The 21,027-nt window shown below is 57.0% G+C and overlaps 3 protein-coding genes across 3 annotated transcripts; 2 read left to right on the top strand and 1 right to left on the bottom strand.

The window, feature by feature from the left end:
- Positions 1-6,037: 6,037 nt before the first annotated feature.
- LOC131564311 (signal-regulatory protein beta-1-like) lies at positions 6,038-8,889 on the bottom strand. The gene is made up of 5 exons (XM_058814695.1): positions 8,823-8,889; positions 7,567-7,926; positions 7,246-7,441; positions 6,825-6,864; positions 6,038-6,493 (listed from the first exon to the last, which is right to left on the bottom strand). Exons 1-5 carry the CDS (start codon positions 8,884-8,886, stop codon positions 6,365-6,367), a joined length of 789 nt encoding a protein of 262 aa, XP_058670678.1. The 5' UTR covers positions 8,887-8,889; the 3' UTR covers positions 6,038-6,364.
- A 690-nt stretch (positions 8,890-9,579) lies between these two features.
- On the top strand, positions 9,580-11,769 carry LOC131564307 (signal-regulatory protein beta-1-like). Its single transcript, XM_058814690.1, has 5 exons — positions 9,580-9,740; positions 10,065-10,424; positions 10,625-10,936; positions 11,050-11,397; positions 11,550-11,769. The coding sequence occupies exons 1-5, from the start codon at positions 9,674-9,676 to the stop codon at positions 11,750-11,752; spliced, it is 1,290 nt and encodes a 429-aa protein (XP_058670673.1). The 5' UTR covers positions 9,580-9,673; the 3' UTR covers positions 11,753-11,769.
- Positions 11,770-12,569: 800 nt separating this feature from the next.
- Positions 12,570-20,379, top strand: NSFL1C (NSFL1 cofactor). The gene is made up of 9 exons (XM_058814691.1): positions 12,570-12,677; positions 13,389-13,486; positions 14,051-14,125; positions 15,213-15,378; positions 15,665-15,757; positions 16,413-16,522; positions 16,949-17,086; positions 17,565-17,729; positions 18,669-20,379. The coding sequence occupies exons 1-9, from the start codon at positions 12,576-12,578 to the stop codon at positions 18,829-18,831; spliced, it is 1,110 nt and encodes a 369-aa protein (XP_058670674.1). The 5' UTR covers positions 12,570-12,575; the 3' UTR covers positions 18,832-20,379.
- Positions 20,380-21,027: the final 648 nt, after the last annotated feature.

Here is a 21,027-nt window from a genome sequence, read left to right as displayed (position 1 = left end):
AACAGGTTTAGAAAATATTGCCTGGGATTATCCACTCGCGGCGGTGCCCAGAGACCTCTGAGCCGCGGCGGGTGCCGGCACTGGCTGGTGTTTGCTGAGGGGGGTCCTGTGCTGAAATCTGATCTGAGTGTGCCCGCTGGCGTTCGTGGGCACGTTCCCTCGTGTGCACACGCGTGGATGTGCAGGAGCGGCGGCTCTGGGGCTGTGAATGGGGCTGGTGGGGGCTGGGCCGTGTCCGACCCCGGTGGCTGCCAGCCCCGTGCGGGGTCCGGGGTGCCAGAGGGGTGCTCCAGTCTTCGCCGTGCTGCAACCCTGTAAGGGCAGCTCCTGACCGCCAGCGTTAATGATATCCACCCAATTAGCCCAGCCTAGCCGCAAGGATTAGCGGATGGAACCATCATCCCAAGGCGTAAGCAGTTAACGCTGCTAATTAACCACCGCGTGAATCCCAGCCCGGGCACAGAGCGCAGCGGCCGCGGGGAAGGGGCGATGCCCACCCAGCCGGGCTCCGGGAGACCGGAGCTGTTTACGGAGAATTCGCCGGGCTCGGGGATCCGTTATTTTTACACGTTGCCATAGCTACTGATGCCATTATAAAATTAAGCCTGAACCATGTGGAAGAAATGGATCTGTCAGGAGGAATTATTTTCGGGAGCGCGCTGTGGGTCCGAGCCCAGCCGAGGGGTGATGGGGGTCCCCGCTGGAGGCATCCCGACCACGGGCACGTCCCTGGATCGAGGCGCCGGGCAGGCTGCGGAGCTCCGGCATCGCCGGGAGCCACCGGCGCCAGCACAGCCCCTCCGGGCTGGCAGCAGCGCTGGGCACGTCCAGGGCGAACAAAAGCCCGCTGAGAGGGAGCTTTCAGGCCGTGCTGTGCTCCCTCCCGCAGCGCCTGCTTTCCCCCTTCTCCTGCCTCTCTCAATATTTTTCCTTTTCCCTGCACTTCTCTGCAGAGGGACACTCGTGCGGGCTCGGGGCAGCCAGCGCTGGGGCCACGGCCAAGCACAGCCACGCTTTAACCTCGCTCGGTCCCGGGAGGGACAGCGAGCTCCAGGGACCCCACAGGGAGCTCCAGGGACCCCAGAGCATCCTGCCCTCGGCACGGGGACCCCAGAGCATCCTGCCCTCGGGACAGGGACCCCACAGCATCCTGCCCTCGGGACAGGGAGCACCAGGGACCCCACAGGGAGCTCCAGGGACGCCACAGCATCCTGCCCTCGGGACAGGGTCCCCACAGCATCCTGCCCTCAGGACAGGGAGCTCCAGGCACCCCACAGCATCCTGCCCTCGGGACAGCAAGCTCCACAAGGAGTTTCCCTACCCTGAGCTCTTCTCACTGGACAAAACCCCCTGGAGCATCCCCAGAAGTGTTCACGGCTCACTTCGGGTACAATGTACATGCGGATGCTGGGAGGACCAGGACCACACCAAGAGCTGATCCAGCATGAAGAGCCCTGGGAACTGCCGTGCAGGCAGAGCCCCTCTCCCACCCTCTCTGGGACCCTCCCTGGGGCACTGTCAGGGCCCAGCCCTGCAGCTTGATCTGCCCTCCCGTGCTGGCTCCAGAGGGTGATTGTCTTTGGGCAATGTCCCGTCCAACATTGAAAGCACAGTGTGAGTCTTTCTTAAGCACTGGATGTTTCTGTTTGTCCCATGGCCCTGGAAACCCCTCTTTAATCACTGCCAGAGCCTTGGCCTCACGGTGTCCTGCAGTGCAGGACCGCACGGCCAAAGGAGAGTTGGGCACAAAGGATGTGCGTGACACTTCTCAGTTTCACTGCCTAGCCCTTCCTCTTGTGACTGAAGAGATGAGGAATGGTCCTAGGGCATCCCCCCATCCCCTCCACACCTGTTCACCCCAGGGATTTAATGAAAATTATTCCAGGTTGGCCAGAGAGGTCCCAGCAGCAATAACTGCAATAGCACAACCTCCTACTGGGCACCAGAGAACCCACAGGGAAAAGCAGCATCCTCCAAACACCTTCAGCTCTTAGCTAAAAGCCCTAGTCTGCAGCCTGGGGGTCCCAGTTTGCTTCGTGGGCCTGGCTGGGTAGTGCCTGGGAGTCCATCTCCTCCCTGAACACCCCGAGTGTCTCAGTGCCATGGGGGGCTGTCCTGTACCCCAGCTGTCACTGGGGCTGTGCCTGGGGGCTGGAGACACCCCTGCTGTGCTGGCCAGAGCCCTCACTCTGTCAGGAGGGGACGAGGCTGGCAGTGAGGCTGTGGCACAGAAACTGTTCCTATGACAACCCCAAATCCCAGACCTGTTTATCCCCTTTGGTGAAAATCCACAACAACCGTGAAAACAGGGAATAAGACTCAATAGTAAGAACTGAAATAAATCAGAACCAGTGTAAAGCATGTCACCATTTTACTCTGGCTTCGTTCCTTTCCAAGGAAAAGCCTGAGAAACAGGGAGCTGCAAAGGGGTGAGCTCACAGATTTGGAATTTGAGGGAGCAGGTTCCAACTGTGCAGCATCCCAAGACTTCTCCCTCCTGTTGTCTCTTCTGGCAGGGACCCAGTCCAGGCCAGCCAGCAGGGACAAACAAGACCCATGAGGCATTTTTGGGGGACAATCAAAGTGTCTCTGAGACTCTCTCACTCTCTCCAACCCCCTCAAAGCACCCAGCTGCTCCTCCAGCTTCTGCTGCCACGCTGGCACAATGTCCCCATGGCTTTGCCTGGTCCCCTTGGTATCATGGGGTCCCTATGGCATCAGGAGGTCCCCAAAGCATCACTGGATGCCTGTGGCATCGTGGGGACCCTGAGGGGTCCCTGTGGCATCAGATGCTCTCAGACCTGTGGCTGTTTGGATGATGCTGAGGGACTGTCCTGTCTCTCCCTGGTGACTTGTGGGCACCAAGGTCTCACAGTAGCAAGGACAGGGATGGGGACAGGGATGGGGACAGAGCAGGAGCACAAGGATGTCTTGGGCAGAGACAGCCACAGACCAGCCCTTGGCTGGAGCTGCTGCCCTGTCACACCAGCTGGAGCGATGCCTGCTCCTGGAGACACAACATCCCCTGGGCACCCACCCTGGGACAGCACTGCCTCTGTGAGTGCCTCTGCTTCTCATGGCTGAGCCGGAGCACCCCAGGACAGGGCACGGGGCATTTATCCCTGTCTGTCCCTTTCTCTCCTTGCCCAGCCTGGCCCCAGCACAGCTCAGCTTTGTCCCATTCCCCGAGGGTGCAGCCAGCCCTCTGCTGTCCCCAGGACACAAAGGAGGCACCTGCATCCCCCATTTCAGCCAGCCCGTGCACTGGCACCGCGCTCTTCCTCGGCGTTAATTGATCACTGCTCCCCTCCCCTGGCTGCCCGGCCAGCCCCTCCCATCCAGGCTAATTGCTCCTGTCACTGTGTGCTGCCTGCTGGAGGCTCGGGCACCCAGCACGGCACACACTGTGGCACAAACATGGCACATACTGTGGCACACAGCATGGCACACAGCATGGTACAGACCACAGCACACCATGGCACACAGCATGGCACACACTGTGGCACACATTACAGCACACAGCGTGGCACACACTCCATGGCACACACTATGGCACACACCACAGCACACACCATGGCACACACTCTGGCACACTTCATGGCACACACCGTGGCACACAGTATGGCACACTCCATGGCACACACTGTGTTACACACCATGGCACACACAGTGGCACACACCATGGCACACAGCATGGCACACACTGTGGCACACTGTGGCTGACACCACAGCACACACTGTGGCATACACCATGGTACAGACCATGGGACACACCGTGGCACACATTACAGCACACAACATGGCACACACAGTGGCACACTCCATGGCACACACTGTGGCACACAGCGTGGCACGCTCCATGGTACACACCATGGCACACACTGTGTTACACACCACGGCACACACAGTGGCACACACCATGGCACACAGCATAGCACACACCACAGCACACAGCATGGCACACTGTGTGGCACACACCACAGCACACTCCATGGCACACACAGTGGCACACACCACTGCCTGGCAAGCCCTGCCAGCCCTCTTGCCCTGGCACCTCCAAGGGCTGTTTCCCACCTCCCGGCATCAGGAGTGGGTCAGATGCCAGAGCAACCCCTGAGCATCCCCTGGCAGCCCAGAAACCCATCAGAGTGCAGCCCAGATCAGCCTCCCCAGCCCTTTTCCTTGGCCTTGCCATTGCACAAGGTCCTGGCACTGGGCTCACACACCATGCTGAGGGACAGCCAAGGTAAACCTGGCATGGCACCGCCCCAGAGCGTCCGTGCACAGGGACACAGCCCAAACCTGCTTGAAGCCAGCGTGTCCTCTCCCCCTGGGACACCAACACTGACCCAGTACCCATCCAGGCACCACCTCTGCTCTGCCCCAAAGTCCCCAGCGGTGGCAGCAGGAGCCTGATGGTGCCAGCCCCAACCCCAGCGCTGCCCTGTGCCTCCCCAGCAATGGCAGCTCCCGGCCTCCCACACACACCCTGGGACCAAGCAGGTCACTCAGTGGGGTGTGACAACCAGCAGCACCAGGAAAGCAGCCTGGATGAGCAGTGAATCCATGACCCCGGCACTGCCTGGTGCTGCCCCCTGATCCAGGCTCTGCCCCCCAATCCAGGCTCTGCTCCCCAGCACGCTCCTACCTTGTGTCCGTGCCCAGGCGCTTGTTTGTGCTTTCACTGCCGGCACACCCCAGGCTGAAGGCTTAAAGGATTTTCCTTTAATAACCACTAAATCCCTCCCCTGGGCAGTAAGCTGCAGACCTGGGCCCTTTCCTAGGTGCAGAGCATTCTGCCGGTGCTCTGCTCACTCCCTGCTTTGCATATGCTCCTATCGAACTGGATTTCCCCCCTCCCGATTCAGCCCCGTGCTTAAAAAGCCCTAAATCCCCTCGAATTTCATTTCCTCTGGTCCTCGAGGTCTATCCCCAGTTTCGGTCTCACCCACGTATTTTACATACTCGTGTTCACAGCCTTGATGGGAGATTTCTGCCACTTTTGGTGCTGTCCCTGCACAGAGCCTGGGCAGCCCAAGCCCTGCTCAGAGCAGCCACTGCCTCAGCTGGGAAATGATCCAGGGTCTGGTCATGGCTCCACTGGGGAAATGATGCTGGGAGAGGCTTCATTCCAACACCCCAACCCTCCCACTGAGGGAGCCAGTGCTGGATCCCTGACCTGGCAAACTCATCACCACCACCCTGCCTGCAGGGTGCTGAGTGTCCCCTGAGAAAGGACTGGCTCCAAACTGTCCCCACTTCACATCCCCGGTGCAGGTGACTCACATTCAGTCGTGCAAATCAATTTCCGTAGTGGCTTTTCTCCCCACTGTGACAATTTTGTCCCCTCAAGGATCTCCCTGCCAGCACCGCTCCCCTGGGTCACACTGTCTTGTTTCACTTCTCTTTTCTCATTTCACAGAACAAAAGTAGATAAAGCTGAAAACTGGCAATCGTATCAGCTTTCAAGGTCACAGGCAGCGGTGCTGGCAGCAGGTTCTTCTGCCTGGAAAGTCTGTTTGGGGCTCAGTTCCTCCTGCCAAGGAGGTGCGTGCTGGGGCCACATGTGGTGGGAGCTCAGCTGCCGCAGCTGGGACACTGTGGCTGTGGGGCTGTGTGTGCTGCCTGCTGTTGCTGGGGGCTGCAGCAGTGCCCAGTGTGGAGTGTGACCTGCAGCCTCCTGCCATGGCCACCTCGCCCCTCTGGCTTGCTTCCCTTGGAGGTGGGCACCACCAAACATGTGGGCACAAAGCAGGGAATGTGCACGGGGCAGATGTGCACGGGGCAGATGTGCACTGAGCAGGGGTTCTGCATGGAGCAGATGTGCATGGAGCAGATGCAGGTTTTGTGGGACTGGGCAGGTTCCCTGCCTGGGGCAGGTGGGAGTTGGGAGCTGAGCAGGGGCTTGGCAGTAGCACAGGGGTGGCACACATCCCCCCAGGACCCTGCAGGACTGGCACTATTGCTCTTGCTCTGAGCACAGCAGGACTGACAGCAGGCTGTTTGCTGGCTTTAATGAGGCTGGTGAAAAGATAACACAAATTATGGACCTGTGGGCCAGGAAAGGGCCAGTGGAAGCCCATGCTGGTGGACACAGCTGTGTGTAAGGTCCTCCTGGTGTTATCAGCACAAAACAGATTGCACAAGGCAGAGGTGCTTGGCCTCGTGGTCTGATCCTGTGGTCGAGAAGGCTTCCAGGTCCCAGGAGAGCTCCCCTGAGATGCAAACGTGGTGAGCGTGGCGTGCTGAGCTGCGATCAGGGTGCGCCATGCAAACAGCTCCACTTCTTCTTTATGGTGTCCTGCAGAAACATCCCTTCTTCCACCCTGACACGTCCTGGCTGCACAGGCAGCAGTGCCAGGTGTCACTTGGCAGCTACCCTGAGGCTGGCATACTCGGTGGGGGCTGTGCCCGGGCTCCTGCCAGGCCGTGGGGCCGGGGGCAGAGGCTGCAGGTCGGCGTAGTGGATGTTGCTCTCCTCCTTGCTGCTCGGCTGCAAAAGTGCACACAAATGGGGAATGATGCCACAAGGAAAGTCTCACAAAAATAACCATAAATCAGAATGTTGAGAGTTGGAAGTGACCCACAAGGATCACCAAGACCACCTCGTGGCCCTGTACAGGACAAGAGCAAGAACCAGCTTCAAGCCAGGCTGGGGATGCCACAGCTGCAGAGGTGGTGCCATGGAGCAGAGGGTGCAAGGATCACATGCAGGCAGCTGCTGCCCACCCAGCGTCCCCCCTGCCCCCAGAGACTTGCAGGGCTCCTGCAAGCCAGGGCACCAGCATGGGATGTGCTTCCCCATACTCACAGCTCACTCTTACCTGGCTGGGCAGGTGGGAGCTCTCTGCATCCAGGACTTCACTGTAGGGAGAAGGATAAGGATGGGCATCAGAACTAAAGGAAGCTGGCTCCTTTCCCCACCCAGCGCAGCCCTCAATTCCCCTCCTGAATTTCAGCAGGATGTCCCCGTTGAAGGCAAATAGGGACAAAGTGCTGACTGCACATCTGGGCTGGGCTCAGACACACAGTGAGGGGCTGCAGGAGCTCCCTGGTACCAGGTGCTCCCTACCATGAAGTTTCCATGAAATGCAGAAAGAGCCAACAGAGCAGTGCACCTGTAAGCAAAGGACCTTTTCTGGGGCAAGTTAGATCTCCAGACAAGAAAGGAAGCCAAGATAAAGCAGGTGGATAAGGCAGTTTGCTCATTTAAGGGTGCAGAAGGGAGAGGTGCTGAGTACAAACCTGGGGGTGCCGGGGGTCTCTGCACAGCACTGCAGAGGCACAGACGAGAGGCTGCCCATGGCCACTGTCCTGGCTGGGCAGGGGCTGCCCACCCCACCTTGGCGCTTCCTCCTGTACATGCAAAGGGCCACAAAGAGGCCGAGGAGGAAGCAGAGCACGACAGCTGCAGCCACCATTCCAGGAACCAGGGCTGCCTCTGTGGAGACAGAATCAGAGCAGGAGAGGGTGGTGGCCGTGGGGCAGAGCAGGACCTGGCTGTGGGCAGTGTGGGGGCTGTGGGATGGGCTCCCTGGGAGAGGTGTCCTGTGGGGCTGCACTCACCTTGCACGGACACCTCGGTGCCACTGCCATGCCTAAACACCTCATCAAAACCAGTGGTCTCCTTGGCAAATTTCACACAGTAATAGGTGCCAGCATCATCAGGCTGAAAGTTCCTGATGTGGATGGTGAAGTTCGTGTCAGACCCAGGCACTGCTCTTGTCACACGGGAGGAGGGATCCTTGTTATTCTGGTCATAGACAGTCGTGTTCCCACTGCCCAAGCCTTTCAGCCACATCACAGGACCTGGTCCAGCAACTCCAGACGTGATGCATTTCAGGGTGAGCGTCTCCCCCACTGCCACTGACACCTTGGCCTGGGGCTGCTGCACAGTGAAGTCCTGACGCCCCTGGGCATCCACACCTGGGCACAGAGACAGGAGGGTTCAGGGATGAGCGATGGGGTGAGGCAAGGGCAGCCTCACAGGCAGGGAATTCCCAGTATCCCCCAGTTTGCAGCTGAGAGATATCCTGGGATGTGGCACAGACAACATGCAGGCACTGGGAGGGAGGAAACCCTTCAAAAACCCGTTCAATATTAACAAGGGGCAAATCTGAAAAAAGAGCAGGCTGCGCAGGGCCGTGGTGGAGTCACCACCCCTGGAGGGATGTAAATGACATGTAGATGTGGCAGTTGGTGACCTTGGCAGAGCTGGGGTAAGGGTTGGACACGAGGACTTCAGAGGGCTTTTGCAACCCAAACAGTTCTGCGATTCTATGATTTGATAAATCTGCATCCTGTTCTGTCATTTGCAGGGGGTGCTGCAGCTGCCTGGAGGTCAGAGAGGGGCAGAGGGAGCCAAGGGGAACTCCTGGCAGGAAAAAATTCCCGAGTGCTGTTAAACATTAACACCCTGGCTCTGCTCCACACCAGCCAGGATCACTCTGTGAGGAATTGGGGTTCACAGGCAGGAACCAGAGTTCAGAAAGGATGTGCAGCCCTGGAGCCCAGCCAGCACTGCCCCCCGACCCCTTCTTGCCCCAAAACCCCTCCTGCTCCCCAAAACCCCTCCGATCCCCAAACCTCTCCTGCCCACAGTCCCCACAGGTACGGCAGCGGCTCGGCAGGGCTGGACCCGGCTGTGCCCACCCCCGGGGCTGGGGGTGCACTGCCAGCACGGTTTGGGCACGGTTTGACCCAAAAAAGTGCTGGGGAAGGACCACCCTCCGCCCCGCCCGGTGTTTATCTTTGCCGCCCACTCGTGTTTATGGGGCAAGGCAGCTCCGGGGGGCTCTGGGGGGGTCCCACTTCCCACTCACCCAAGAGCCGCCGCTGGACGGGGCTTCGCTGCCCAGACAGGAGCGGAGCTGCTGCCGCGGCCATGGGTTCTGCCCAAACTTTGGGGAGGAAAAGGGGAAGCGACACAGGAAATTGAGGCGAGCGGGTGGTTAACGCTTTGGTGTCTGCCCGGGGCGGCGGGAGCCGGCAGAGCAGGAGGGCATCACGCCCGGCGGGCATCACCCTGCCGAGACCCTCCGGGCATCACCCCCGGCGGGCATCACCCCCGGCGGGCATCACCCCCGGCGGGCATCACCCTGCCGAGACCCTCCGGGCATCGCTCCCGGGCCACCCGGCACCGAGCGGCTGCTCCGGGCTCGGGACAGGGGGCGGCTTTGCGTCCTCCCCGGTGGGGTGAGGGGCAGGAGCAGCGGAGCTTCGGGATGTGGGACGCTCGGTGTATCCCGGGCACTGCTCTGCACCACCGACCCATCCCGACCCCGATCCTGCTGGGAAGGGCCGAGGGTCCTCTTTGCCCCCCAGGTTGGCCATGTATAGGGAGTCTGCTGGATCCGGGGTCCCTCTTGCTGGCTGTGCCCACGGCTATGGCTGTGGCACACATCTGAGGGAAAAGTGGGGTGGACATTGCCATTATGGACCAGTGCTGTGACAGGAGATGATGTAGGCCTTGAGAAGCAAATGGGACGTGATTGCATGGAGGAACTGGGCTGGTGGTGGCTCCTTTCCTTCCCCTTTGCTGGGTAAGTGACCAGCGCCCTGCTAAGATAAGGCCAGTCCAGCTGAGTCAGCTGAACCCAGGGCAGCAGAGTCCCAGGGAGCAGAACCCAGCTGAGCAAAGCCCGGCCATCGGGGAGCAAGGCGTGGAATACCCATGGTTCTGGTGGCACAGGAGCTGCCTCTCATGTGCCTGGTGCTGCTCCTGCTCTGCAGAGAGCCGGGTAAGTGGGCCCTGCGCAGCCCCATCACATTTCCCATGCACGCTTCCCCACCCTGCAGGCCTGGCAGTGCTTCCCTGTGCCCATGGGTACCCAGGGATCTCCTCTCACTGCCTCCCTTCCAGCTTGCTTCTATCTCCAGATGAAATTCAGTTTACCCAGCAAGACTCTGGGCTCTCCTCACCCTGCAGTCCCCAGCAGCCTGGGGACAAGGGGACAGGAATGTCTCTCTATCCCCTGCTCCAGGCTCAGGGGGTCTGAGGATGCCTTCTGCTGTTCCATGGCCCTGGGGCCCATTGTCAATTCCAAACCTGTTTCTGTGCCCAGGTGTGGATGCCCAGGCAGGTCAGGACTTCGCTCTGCAGCAGCCCCAGGCCAAGGTGACGGTGACAGCGGGGGAGACGCTCACCCTGATCTGCACCACGTCTGGAGCTGCTGGACCAGGTCCTGTGATGTGGCTGAAAGGCTTGGGCAGTGGGAACAAGACTGTCTATGACCCCAATAACAGGGATCCCTCCTCCCGTGTGACGGAGGCAGTGCGTGAGTCAGACACAAACTACACCATCCACATCAGGAACGTCCAGCCTGAGGACATGGGCACCTACTACTGTGTGAAGTTTGTCAAGATTGCCTTTGCTGCTGATGAGTTCTTTAGGCATGGCAGTGGCACCGAGGTGACTGTGCAAGGTGAGTGGGGCTCCTGGAGCAGCTCCTGCAGGGAGCCACCCAGCGGGCTCTGCTCAGCTGGAGCAGGGATGGGGAAGGGGCTCAGGGCTGCTCCAGGAGAGGATCCCATGGGCCATCCCCGTGCCCTTGTGTGAGACTCTGCTCCAGGCAGGCCCAGGGCTGGGCAGGGGGCAGAGCCCGGTCTGAGCTTCTCCCCACAGCCAAACCCAGCACCCCGCTCGTGTCCGGGCCTGAGCAGAGAGCAAGGCCGGACGAGTCAGTGCCTTTCACCTGCACGACTGGAGGGTTCTTTCCTGACAAGATTGACGTGAAATGGTTCAAGAACAGCAACCCCATGACGGCTAAGACGCCCCAGGTCACTCAGTCAAGGATGAAAACCTACAACATGTCCAGCACAGTGCAGGTGACCCTGCAGAAGGACGATGCCCGCTCGCAGATCACCTGTGAGGTGTCACACCCCACGCTGCAGGCCCCGCTGCAAGGGAGATTCCAGCTCAGCAGGGTGCTGAGAGGTGAGGGCTGGGGGCTCGCATGGGGGTGCTGCTCTGTGGGGCTGGGGTCCCTGGGAGGAGGGCAGGGCACCCTGTGGGGCACAGCAAACACCGAGCTCTGCTTCTCTTCCCAGTTCCTCCCAGCATCGAAGTGCGCGCTGAGCCGAGCCCTGCTGAGGTGAACAAGACCGTGGCCTTCACCTGCCTCCTGAAGGAGTTTTACCCAGCCAAAGTGTTCATTTCCTGGCTGGAGAATGGGATTGAGATAAAGGGGCAGAACCTCTCCGGGCCACTGGAGGTGTCCCGGGGCTTGTTTGAGCTGAGAAGCCGGGTGGAGGTGCAAGCGACGGAGGAGAAAAACGGGTCCACGATCACCTGCAGGGTGGTGCACGATGGCCAGGCCCCTGCCAACGACTCAGCCGTCCTGTGGATCTCCAACCCAACCCTGGGAGGATTGAGCAACGAGTTCCAGATTAATAAAGGTGCGTCAGAGCTGCTGGCATGGGGTGCCTGGCAGGGTGGCTGTGTGGTGTCACCCCTGAGGAAGCTCAAAGCCCCAGGAAAGGCTCCCTGCAGGGGGTTGGGATGCCTCTCCCTGGGCCCTGCTCACTCACATTCTCTGTCCCCATTGCAGGTGCGAACGTTCTGTCCAGCCTCCTCCTCCTCCTGTCGATGGGTGTCCTGCTGGAGAAGGGGCTCCTCGGGGGGCTCCTCTTCTTCCTCTTCAAGCGCATGAATAGAAAAGCATCGGAGATGTTGCCCTACCCTGCTCCACCTCAGTCCCCGGCTCCTGCAGCCGGGTCCCAGGGCTTGGCCACTGTCAGCAGCGATTTGTGAACCTGGAAATAAACGAGCCAGCATGCACAGGCTGCCGTGAGCTGCTCCGCGCCGCCATCCCGGCCCCGCCTGTGGCCATAAACCCGCCCTGCTCCGGGGCTTGGCACTGCCCATCCCGGGGCTCCCTGCTGCACACCGGGGCTCGGGGCTGCCCGTCCCAGGGCTCAGTGCCCAGTGCTGCACACACGGTGCCCGGTGCCCGGTGCTGCCCGCTCTAGTGCTCGGTGCTGCCCATCCCGGAGCCAAGTGCTCGGGTCCCCCTGCCCGGTGCTGGGTGTTCGGTGCCCTGTGCCTGGTGCCCAGTGCTTGGTACGCCGAGCCCTGTTCCCGGTGCTCAGCACCCCAGTCCCGGTTCCCGGTGCCCAGTGCTCGCTACCCCGTGCCCTGTACCCTGTGCCCGGTGCCCTGTGCTTGGTACCCCATGCCCTGTACTCGGTGCCCGGAGCCTGGTGCTCTGTGTCCGGTACCCGGTGCCGGTGCCCGGTGCCGGTGCTCTGTACCCCGTGCTCGGTGCCCCGTGCCCGGTCCCTCGTGCCCGGTACTCGGTACCCCGTGCCGGTCCCCGGTGCTCGGTGCCCTGTGCCCGGTGCTTGGTACCCCATGCCCTGTACACGGTACCGGTGCTCTGTGCCCGGTGCCCGGTTCCCGGTGCTCGCTCCGGGGCCGGTTGCGGTGCAGTGCCACCTCCTGGCCGGCAGGGGCCGCTGTTCGCGGGCCGGGCGCCGCGCGTCGCCCCGGGTGTTTCCGGCCGGGCGGTTTTGGCGGCGCACGCGGGGGCGGCGCGGCGCGGCCCGGCGCGGTTTGGGCGCTGCACCGCGGCAAGATGGCGGACAGGGAGGAGGCGCTGAGGGAGTTCGTGGCCGTGACCGGCGCCGAGGAGGAGCGAGCGCGGTTCTTCCTCGAGTCCGCCGGCTGGGACCTCCAGGTACCTTTGCCGCTGCCCTCCCCGGCCCGGCGCGGGGATCGGCGGGGCCGCCGCTCAGGAGGCCGTGGCGCTGGCGGGGGGCAGCGCCGGGCCGGAGGTCGGTGTCCCGCAGGCTCAGGCCTCGACCCCGTCCGTGGCCGCGCTCAGCCCTGGCGGCGGGGCCGTGGGCCGGCTGAGGCTGAGGCCCCTCCTGGTTCTGCCGTTCACTTTGTAGCGCGAGGTGAGGGACGGTGGGCCCGGGGTTTGCCGGGGTTCTGTCGGTTTTCCTGGAATGCCGGTGCGGCTGTCAGTGCTGTGCTGTTGGCGCTGTCAGCAAACAATCTGAGGGGGAGTCAGCCACCATTCTGACCTGCTCCTGTCCCTGCACCTCCTCAAACTGGCTGTGTTAAATTCCGAGTCTGCTCATGACGGCACAAAAGCTGCAGTTTCAGAGCCGTAGTTTTGGCATAACTCCTGTGTAAGTGCTGCAGAAGAAGGGCCCTGACATTCCCTGACAGGGAGGGTGACATCCCTGCAGCACTGAGTGTCCTGCCATGACACAGCCAAATGGCAAACCCTCTGAGGCCTCGTCTCTGCCAGGACCTGCAGGAGGGGGAATGACATGAAGTGTCTTTAGTGTGAGGAGTCTCAGGAGATGCAGCGTGACAGATGTCTCAGCTGGGTTGTTTGTGTGTGTTTTTCCTGAGGGGCTTTGGTGGATTTCCTTTCCAGATTGCACTTGCCAGTTTCTATGAGGACGGGGGTGACGAGGACATCCTGACCCTTCCCCAGCCCACGCCCAGCTCCATCTCCAGAGGCACTGGAGCCAGGTGAGGAGGCAGCTTCAGCTCCATACTGGGAGCTGGCAAAGCACACACACTCCCTAAAGCACTGTTAATTGTGTTAATTTTCAGGAGGAGTAGCTCTTTGTTTAGATTTGCTTCCCCTTGTGTGGCTCTCTAGAAACTGTGAAAACCTGAGTGTTTGTACATCACAGGCATGGCTGTTATTGCACAGCTAAGCCAGGGATCAGTTAGGAAAACTTGCCTCATTGCTCAGGAAAAGCTTGATTTATCTTTTAACATTAAAAACAGTCTGATAGTGACCTTTCATTTAAGCAGATCATGTCTCAGCAGGAAGAGTATTTTCTCATTTTGTGTGACACCTGAGCTGATCAAGCTGAGCATTTTACAAAACAATAAAGTGAATTTTACCTTACCAAATCCCTTTGCAGTAAGGGAATGCTGTCCAGTCCCAAAGAGGAGCTGCTGCCTTTGTCACTCAGGAAAAGTTCTCTGGGGTCAGCTGCTGTTGAACAGAGCCTGTTGCAGTGTGGAATGTTCCAGCTGGGAACGTGCATGGAGGCTGACATCCTTCTTGCTGGATTTTTGCAGTGACCACCGAGTAACCTCCTTCAGAGACCTTGTGCATGCTCAGGAGGAGGATGATGAAGAGGAGGAGGGACAGCGGTGAGTTTGCAGCTGAAGGCTCCAATGCTGGGTGTTTGTCCCCTCTGGGAGGACTTGCTGCTTGTGTACAGCCTCTTTGAAAGAATCAGGTTTACATGGATATGAAGTTCCTGTCATGAAACACTTGAGGTTTGACAGGGCAGGTTTGTCAATGCAAAGCCTGTGCACAGCTGTGTAGGCACCAGCTCTCAGCACTCAAAGAAAGCCCAGAGTGGGATGTGGAAGGCCTGGGTTAAGAATAGAAAACAGCCCAGATCCTCATGTGTGTCCACAGGAAATGTGGGAATTATGCAGGGATTGGTTTTCTTACTGCCTGGGGTTTTGGGGGTTTATTTTGGTGGGGGTTTTGGTTTTGTGTTCTTTTTTTTAAGTGTTGCTTAAGGGTGAAGTAATAGAGTGTGGAGTCAGAAATAAAAAAGTAGGGACCCTTTTCAGAGGAACATGGAGTATTAGTAGGCCAATCTCTTACAGTGTCAGCTCTAAGTAGTTAAATACCCCTAAGGTTGACAGGCAAGGTAAATGGAATGGAACTGATGTATCTGAAGGGGTGGCTCAGCCTGGATGGGCCCTGGTCTGCAGGCAGCTGGGAGCTCACTCTGTGTGTTACAAGCCATCTGGAAGCTAATCAACCCAATCTTCCAGAAGTGCTTAATTGCACTTCACTGACTGTGCATGCATTGCTTCCAGTTGAGATCCATCCTTTGTGTGGCATGGACGTGTGCCTTCCCTCACAATTCCAGCTGCACGTTGCTCTGCCAGGTCAGAGGTTTGCTGCAAGCTTTGCTCAGCTGGGCAATCGAGCTGGTACCGGTGTTTAAAAGTGGGCTTGTCCCTCTGGGCTGTTCCTCCTCCCCGCTCTGAGCATTGTTACCATTTTATTGCTATTGATCCATGGGTAATTTACAGGAATTGACATAAAGGGAAAGTCTTTGCAGCGCAGTGGCTGCAGTGGGAGACACACTGGTGGTAGCCAGTATTTGCAGATCCAGGGGTTTCCCTGAGCTGCACCAAGCGAGCCCTGATCCAGCCCGGGGCTCCTGCGGAGGCAGCAGGCAGGGCTGACCAGGAGCTGGGTGCTTTCTGTCAGGTTTTATGCCGGTGGCTCAGAGAGGAGTGGGCAGCAGATCGTGGGTCCTCCGAGGAAGAAGAGTCCCAACGAGCTGGTGGAGGATCTGTTCAAGGGAGCCAAGGAGCACGGCGCCGTGGCTGTCGATCGGACAGCCAAGAGCGGCGGCGAGACCAGCAAGCCAAAGGTGAGGAGGGAGGAGTTCTTCCTTCTGTTCCCCATTTCTGTTCCACCCTGCCAGCTCTTTGGTACTGAGGAGTCCTGGAATTATCTCAGCAGCTAAGTCTGGACTCTTAGTGCAGTTCCATTTTGTGTGCCACATTTATTAACTTGCTGAAGCTGTCACTGCCTGCGGGGCAGGAGATGTTGCTGATGCTGTGAAGCCCCTGTTCACCCACAGGGGTGGTGGGAGCAGGGAAGCAGCTCTTTGGACTGTATGGTTCTGTAACCCTGTGCCTGCCTCTCTCTCACAGCCTTTTGCAGGGGGAGGATATCGCCTTGGGGCTACTCCAGAGGAGGAGTCAGCTTATGTGGCGGGAGAGAGGAGACCGAGCTCTTCTCAGGATGTGAGTATCTCTGCTTGGGTTTGTAGCTGTCACTCCAGGGATTTCTCTGCTCCAGCTACTGAGCTTGCCAGCCCCGAGAGATACAAAGCTTGATAGAAATTCACAAGGACAGAAATATGGTAAATCCTGCTTCCTGTGGGATTTCCAAGTAGAGAATAATAGATGATTAGGTCTTGGGTAAGCAGTTTTCTGGTGATCTTTTAATTAAGAATCTGAGCTTTTCTTAGAAGTGCAGATCAGGAAAAATAGTGTGCAAAGAGCATTGGGAAATCAACTCTTCTTTATCCATTATTATATACATCCAATATACATCCATAGATGGGAGCTGACAGTATCAGTTCAAGATTCCCTTGTGCTTGGTTTGTGACCAGACAAGGTCGTGGCTGTGGTGGGAGCCTGGTTTAGGCTCCTCACTCAGCATAATTCTGGCTCTTCAGCCATATTTATCCAAAAGGGGACCATGGTGCCATCTTTTAGGAATTGACACCTGACCATTACATAAAAGCCAGTGCTTTGGGTTTTCCCTTAGCTCAGAGAAACCTGGGATTTTGCACCTTGAAGCTTCTCTGCCCATCTGAAACTTTTCACTTTGCTTCAGTTTTTGTTGTCACCAAGAAGCTCAGTGAGGCTGATTGTTCTTTTGGGGCTGCTGCAGGTGCACGTTGTACTGAAGCTCTGGAAGAGTGGATTTAGCCTGGATAGTGGAGAGCTGAGGAGCTACCAGGATCCATCCAATGCCCAGTTCCTCGATGATATCCGCAGAGGGTACGTAGTGAGAGGGGAGAAAAGGGACAGCTGCTCCCTGAAACATGAGTGTTTGTGGAATCCAGGCTTCTGAATCCATGGCACCTTTCACCTGAGCTTTCTTGCAAGAAATTAGTTACTCTTAATATGGAACATTGGGTTCAGGTAAACAGGGAGTGGGTTTGATTTATGTGGGGCCTTGAGAGTTGAAGTAAACAAACGTGTTGATATTTGTGTTGAGAATTTCTGATGCATTGTGTCACGGCAGGTGAGGGCCAGGGAGAAGCAACCTTTAATTTGTGTCTGTCAGTGGGGAGGTGTGCATCTGCCCTGTCAGTTAAGCAAAGGCTCTCTGTGATTCCTGAAATTCCACAGATCTTGGGCTTTTTGTCCACACAGTCCTGCCTTGCTGCCCCAGGCAGCTGCCTTAGAGCTCTCTCTTTGCAGGGAAGTCCCAGCTGAGCTGCGCAGGTTAGCACGGGGCGGACAGGTGAACCTGGACATGGAGGATCACCGTGATGAGGAGTATGTGAAACCTAAAAGTGTCTTTAGAGCTTTTACTGGAGAAGGACAGAAGCTGGGCAGGTGAGAAGATGGTGACACTGGTTTACTACATGTAATGTGAGAGTCACTCAAGCCTTGCAAGGTGGAGCCTTCTGATTCATCCTTCTGAAGTAAAGGCACTGGGTGCCTGTGGGATGGGAGGTGTTCTCTAAGGAAACAAGGCTCACTGACATACTGTGAGGTAGCTCAGCCTCTCCCTGCCAGGAGCCAGATCCCTGGTTTGGAACCTCCATGCTGTGTTGCATTGGAGCAGTGTTTCCAATTCACACTTCCCCTGTTACCTTGTGGGTGTGAGGACCTGTGGCACCAAAGGGGATGGTAGAGTTGAACTTCTAGACAAGTTTCTGCTTGGCTGACTCCAGAATTCTGACTTGCAGCTTGCTTGTGGAGAAGCCCTGGTAGTTGGGCCTGGCAGACAGTGAGCTTGCTGCCTGATTGGTACCCTGTGGGCAGGTGAGTTGGGTTTCTAACAGCTCACCTTGCGTCTCCCTGTTGGCAGCACCGCGCCCCAGGTGATGGGCACCAGCTCTCCGGCCCAGCAGGCAGAGAACGAGGCCAAAGCCAGTTCTGCCATCGTGATCGATGAGTCAGAGCCCGTCACCAACATCCAGATCCGGCTCGCGGACGGCGGGCGCCTGGTGCAGAAGTTCAACCACAGTCACAGGTACGAGCACAACAGGGAGCACAGGCAGGCATAGATGGCCCTGCAAGGCAGGGAGCAAGTGCTAAAATCCTGCATAGCCTGCCAGAAGGAGCTCTGGGCATCCTTCTATACAAGTGAAAGGGAATAAAGTTGTTGTGGTGTTTTTAAATTAGCTGCTAACTGTTGGGTAGGATTTGCTTCCCAAATTGGGATAGATTATAGCCAGTGACATAACACCTGGGAGTATAAATGTGACCAGCAGAACTTTCCTTGATGTTGCCTGTAAAGCACTGATTCTCTTCTAAAGGCTTTGGAAACTGGCAGATAATTAGGAACCTGGTTCAGTTACTCTGACTCAATTTAGGCTTTTCTATGAGGCTGTTCCCTGTGCTGAATGGAGCACCAAGGGATGCTCTTACCACAATTCTGTTCTTTAGATGAGCAAAGTTGGCTTAGGTACGCCACTGCTTCACTTGAAATCTCTTGAAATCCTTCTCACCTTCCTGATCTTGTAATTTATACTCATTCCTCCAGTTTCTGTCAGGGTCAAGCTCAGGGCAAAAAGTTCAAAAAACCTGTGCCTGTGACTGAGTTCTGGAAATGGATCCTGTGTCATTGTGTGGCCGCTCCCAGGAGCTGAAGTCCTCTGGGTTCTGCTGTGTGTGACAAGCTCAGAAAGTGTCAGTTTGTAAATTGTTCATAGCAAAGAGTCTGGAGGCTTTCAGTCTCAGATAACCCCCTGACAACACAACAGAGAACACTGAGCTGAGCCTGTAGCCCAGAAAGCAGCTGCTGCTATTTCACTAAACGGGAGCAGGTTGAATCAGAATAGCCTGGTGTGGCCTGGTGAGAGCTGGAATGCAGACACAGAGCTGCAGGGCTGCACACTCTGGGCAGAGCAGTCCCTTGTCCAGGCTGTGCAGTGACAGCACCACCCTTGTGTTTGATCCCTTTGCACAGGATCCGTGACATCCGGCTCTTCATCGTAGATGCTCGGCCAGCGATGGCTGCCACCAGTTTCGTCCTCATGACCACCTTCCCCAATAAAGAGCTGACTGATGAGAACCAGACCCTGAAGGAAGCCAACCTGCTCAACGCTGTCATTGTGCAGAGGTTGACATAAAGGACCCCAGCTCTGGCCACACCACTGCGGCGCGCGGGGCCGTCTCCTCACGCGCGTGCCGGCGCCGTGCCACGCAGGCCACATCTGCTCCTAGCTCTGGGTTCTTAGGTCTTGGTTGGACTTTTTCTCTTTAGTTGCATTTCCCATGGGGTTTTTTTGTGATGATGATGATGATGATGATGATCAGTGGACTTTAAAATAAAGAAATGAAACGAATTCGTTTGGAAAGGAGCTGCAGCCTCTTGTGCCCCAGATTCCCCCAAGGAGAGTTCAGTTACCTTGTGGATTGAGTTACTGCACTCAGAGAGGGGAGGAAGGCAAGGGGGAAGGGAACTCAAGGGAGCAGTTTCTGTCAGTGGACTGCTCACCACAGTCCTTTCTCTTCTCTCCAGGGACTGCTGTGAAGTACTCCCTTTATTTTCACACATTAAATATAAGTTATCTGAGAATGGGTGATCTGATTGTCAGGATAATGGTTCCACTCCTGTAAAAGCATTGTGGGGGACGTCTTTGTGAAAGAGCTCAGTGTGGGGAAAACTCCAACATGTGTGAGGTGCAAGATTTAACACTTCCCATGCTTTTCTGGAGAGAAATCCCTGACTTTCCTTCCTTCAGCAGAACTCTTGGGGCATTCATTGCAGTCCCCACCTGCTCTGCCTTCACTTTTTCTGACAGGCCAGACTGGCTGCAGGTTTAAATTGCTGTATTGCATTTCTCTGAGAAACACTGCTGCTGACTTCTTTCCAAGAAGGCACAAAGCTGAATCAGCTTGAAGTGACTGGAAGTAAAAGGCAAACAGAGTCTGTCTTACTGGAAAACAAATTCTCTCCTGAGGTGAATTATTGAGATGATTGCAACAGCTTGGGTGGGAAAATTCAAGGCTTTAGTACCCTTTGATGTATTTCCTCTCCTCTACTGAGGACTAACATAGCTGAACTCCTGGAATTCTCCAGCGTTGATCTCTTCTGTTTGTGTTTTGGGCTCAGGTCTCCATCTCTTTCCCTCCTTTGAACAGTATCCAGTGGGTGAATTCCTGATGCCCAGACAGGAGGCACTGGTAAGGCTGGCATAGCTGTCATGGAGTATTGTGCCAGGGCACTTTGCAGTGCCCCTCAGCTGCTTCTGTCTTTGTTCTGGGCTTCTGAGCAGAGCCAAGAGCTGTGCTGAGCTGTGGGCTGCAGCCACCGGCTCCTTGGGAGGGGGATCCTTGGGAAAGGCTGCACTGCTGAGGGCTGGGATGCTTCCTCCCCATCCTGCCTTAGGCACACCTGAGCCCCGCGGCCGTCACTCCCCGCCCTCAGCGCTTGGAAACTTCCAGGTCCTCGCCTTGGTGCAAGCAGAGGGAGCTCGGGAGCAGCCTGGGGAGGGCGGGCAGGTTGGGCCGGTTCAGCGTGTGGAACTCGCTTGGCTGCCTGCAGAACACAAAGCAGAGAGCAGCCCTCAGCAAGGGCATTTTTACAGCAGTTCCTCAACTGAGAGCTGAATTAACTCACAGTTTTCATTACTAAATGGACATAAGTGTACGAAACAACCAATTTGTAAATTATTGTGAAAATTGTCATTAAAAGCCCACAAACAGGAAAACAGTGTTTGACCCTTTCTAATAACAGCTGCCATCTGTCTCAGATTTTGGATCATGCTCATTGAGGGTGTCTCCTCTTTGGGTTGCTCTGTGAGCAGACTTCCTGTGCTGAGCTGTCTTCTACTAAATGAGATTCAACCTCTCAGCAGCATTTTAAAAGATTATTTTTGGTGACAGGAGAGCCTGGGGTTCACCTGCCTGTGCATCACTTACTGGTGATGTGTGATAACCTGTGTGAACCAGCAGGGGGAATAAAGAAAGGGAATTTCCCTCGGAGCTAAATAGTCACAACTGCCTTGTGGAGTTCTTGAATCCCGATCTTCACATGTGCCATTCTGGGGACTTGGGACAGAATCTTCCAGAGTGCTGGACAGGATGCACCCCTAGACCCAAAAATAAAGTTTATCTAACAGAAAAGGGTGCAAGTCACTTGTCTCCTGCTTCTGTTTGTTAGCCAGGAGCATCAGAGCACTGAGGTGCTGTCTGGGGTCTTTGGATGAACTGGCCACGTTGGTGCCCCCAAATTCAGGGAGTGTTGGCAGCCAGACTGCAACTCATCCGAGCTGCTGATCCCAAGGGTTTGCTGTGCAGATTCTGCTTGCCGATGGGAACTT

Source organism: Ammospiza caudacuta, chromosome 15 (assembly GCF_027887145.1).
Source record: "Ammospiza caudacuta isolate bAmmCau1 chromosome 15, bAmmCau1.pri, whole genome shotgun sequence".
Taxonomy (NCBI): Eukaryota; Metazoa; Chordata; class Aves; order Passeriformes; family Passerellidae; genus Ammospiza; species Ammospiza caudacuta.
The sequence above is the reverse complement of the archived record's forward strand: the minus strand, read 5'-3'. Positions and strand labels throughout refer to the sequence as shown.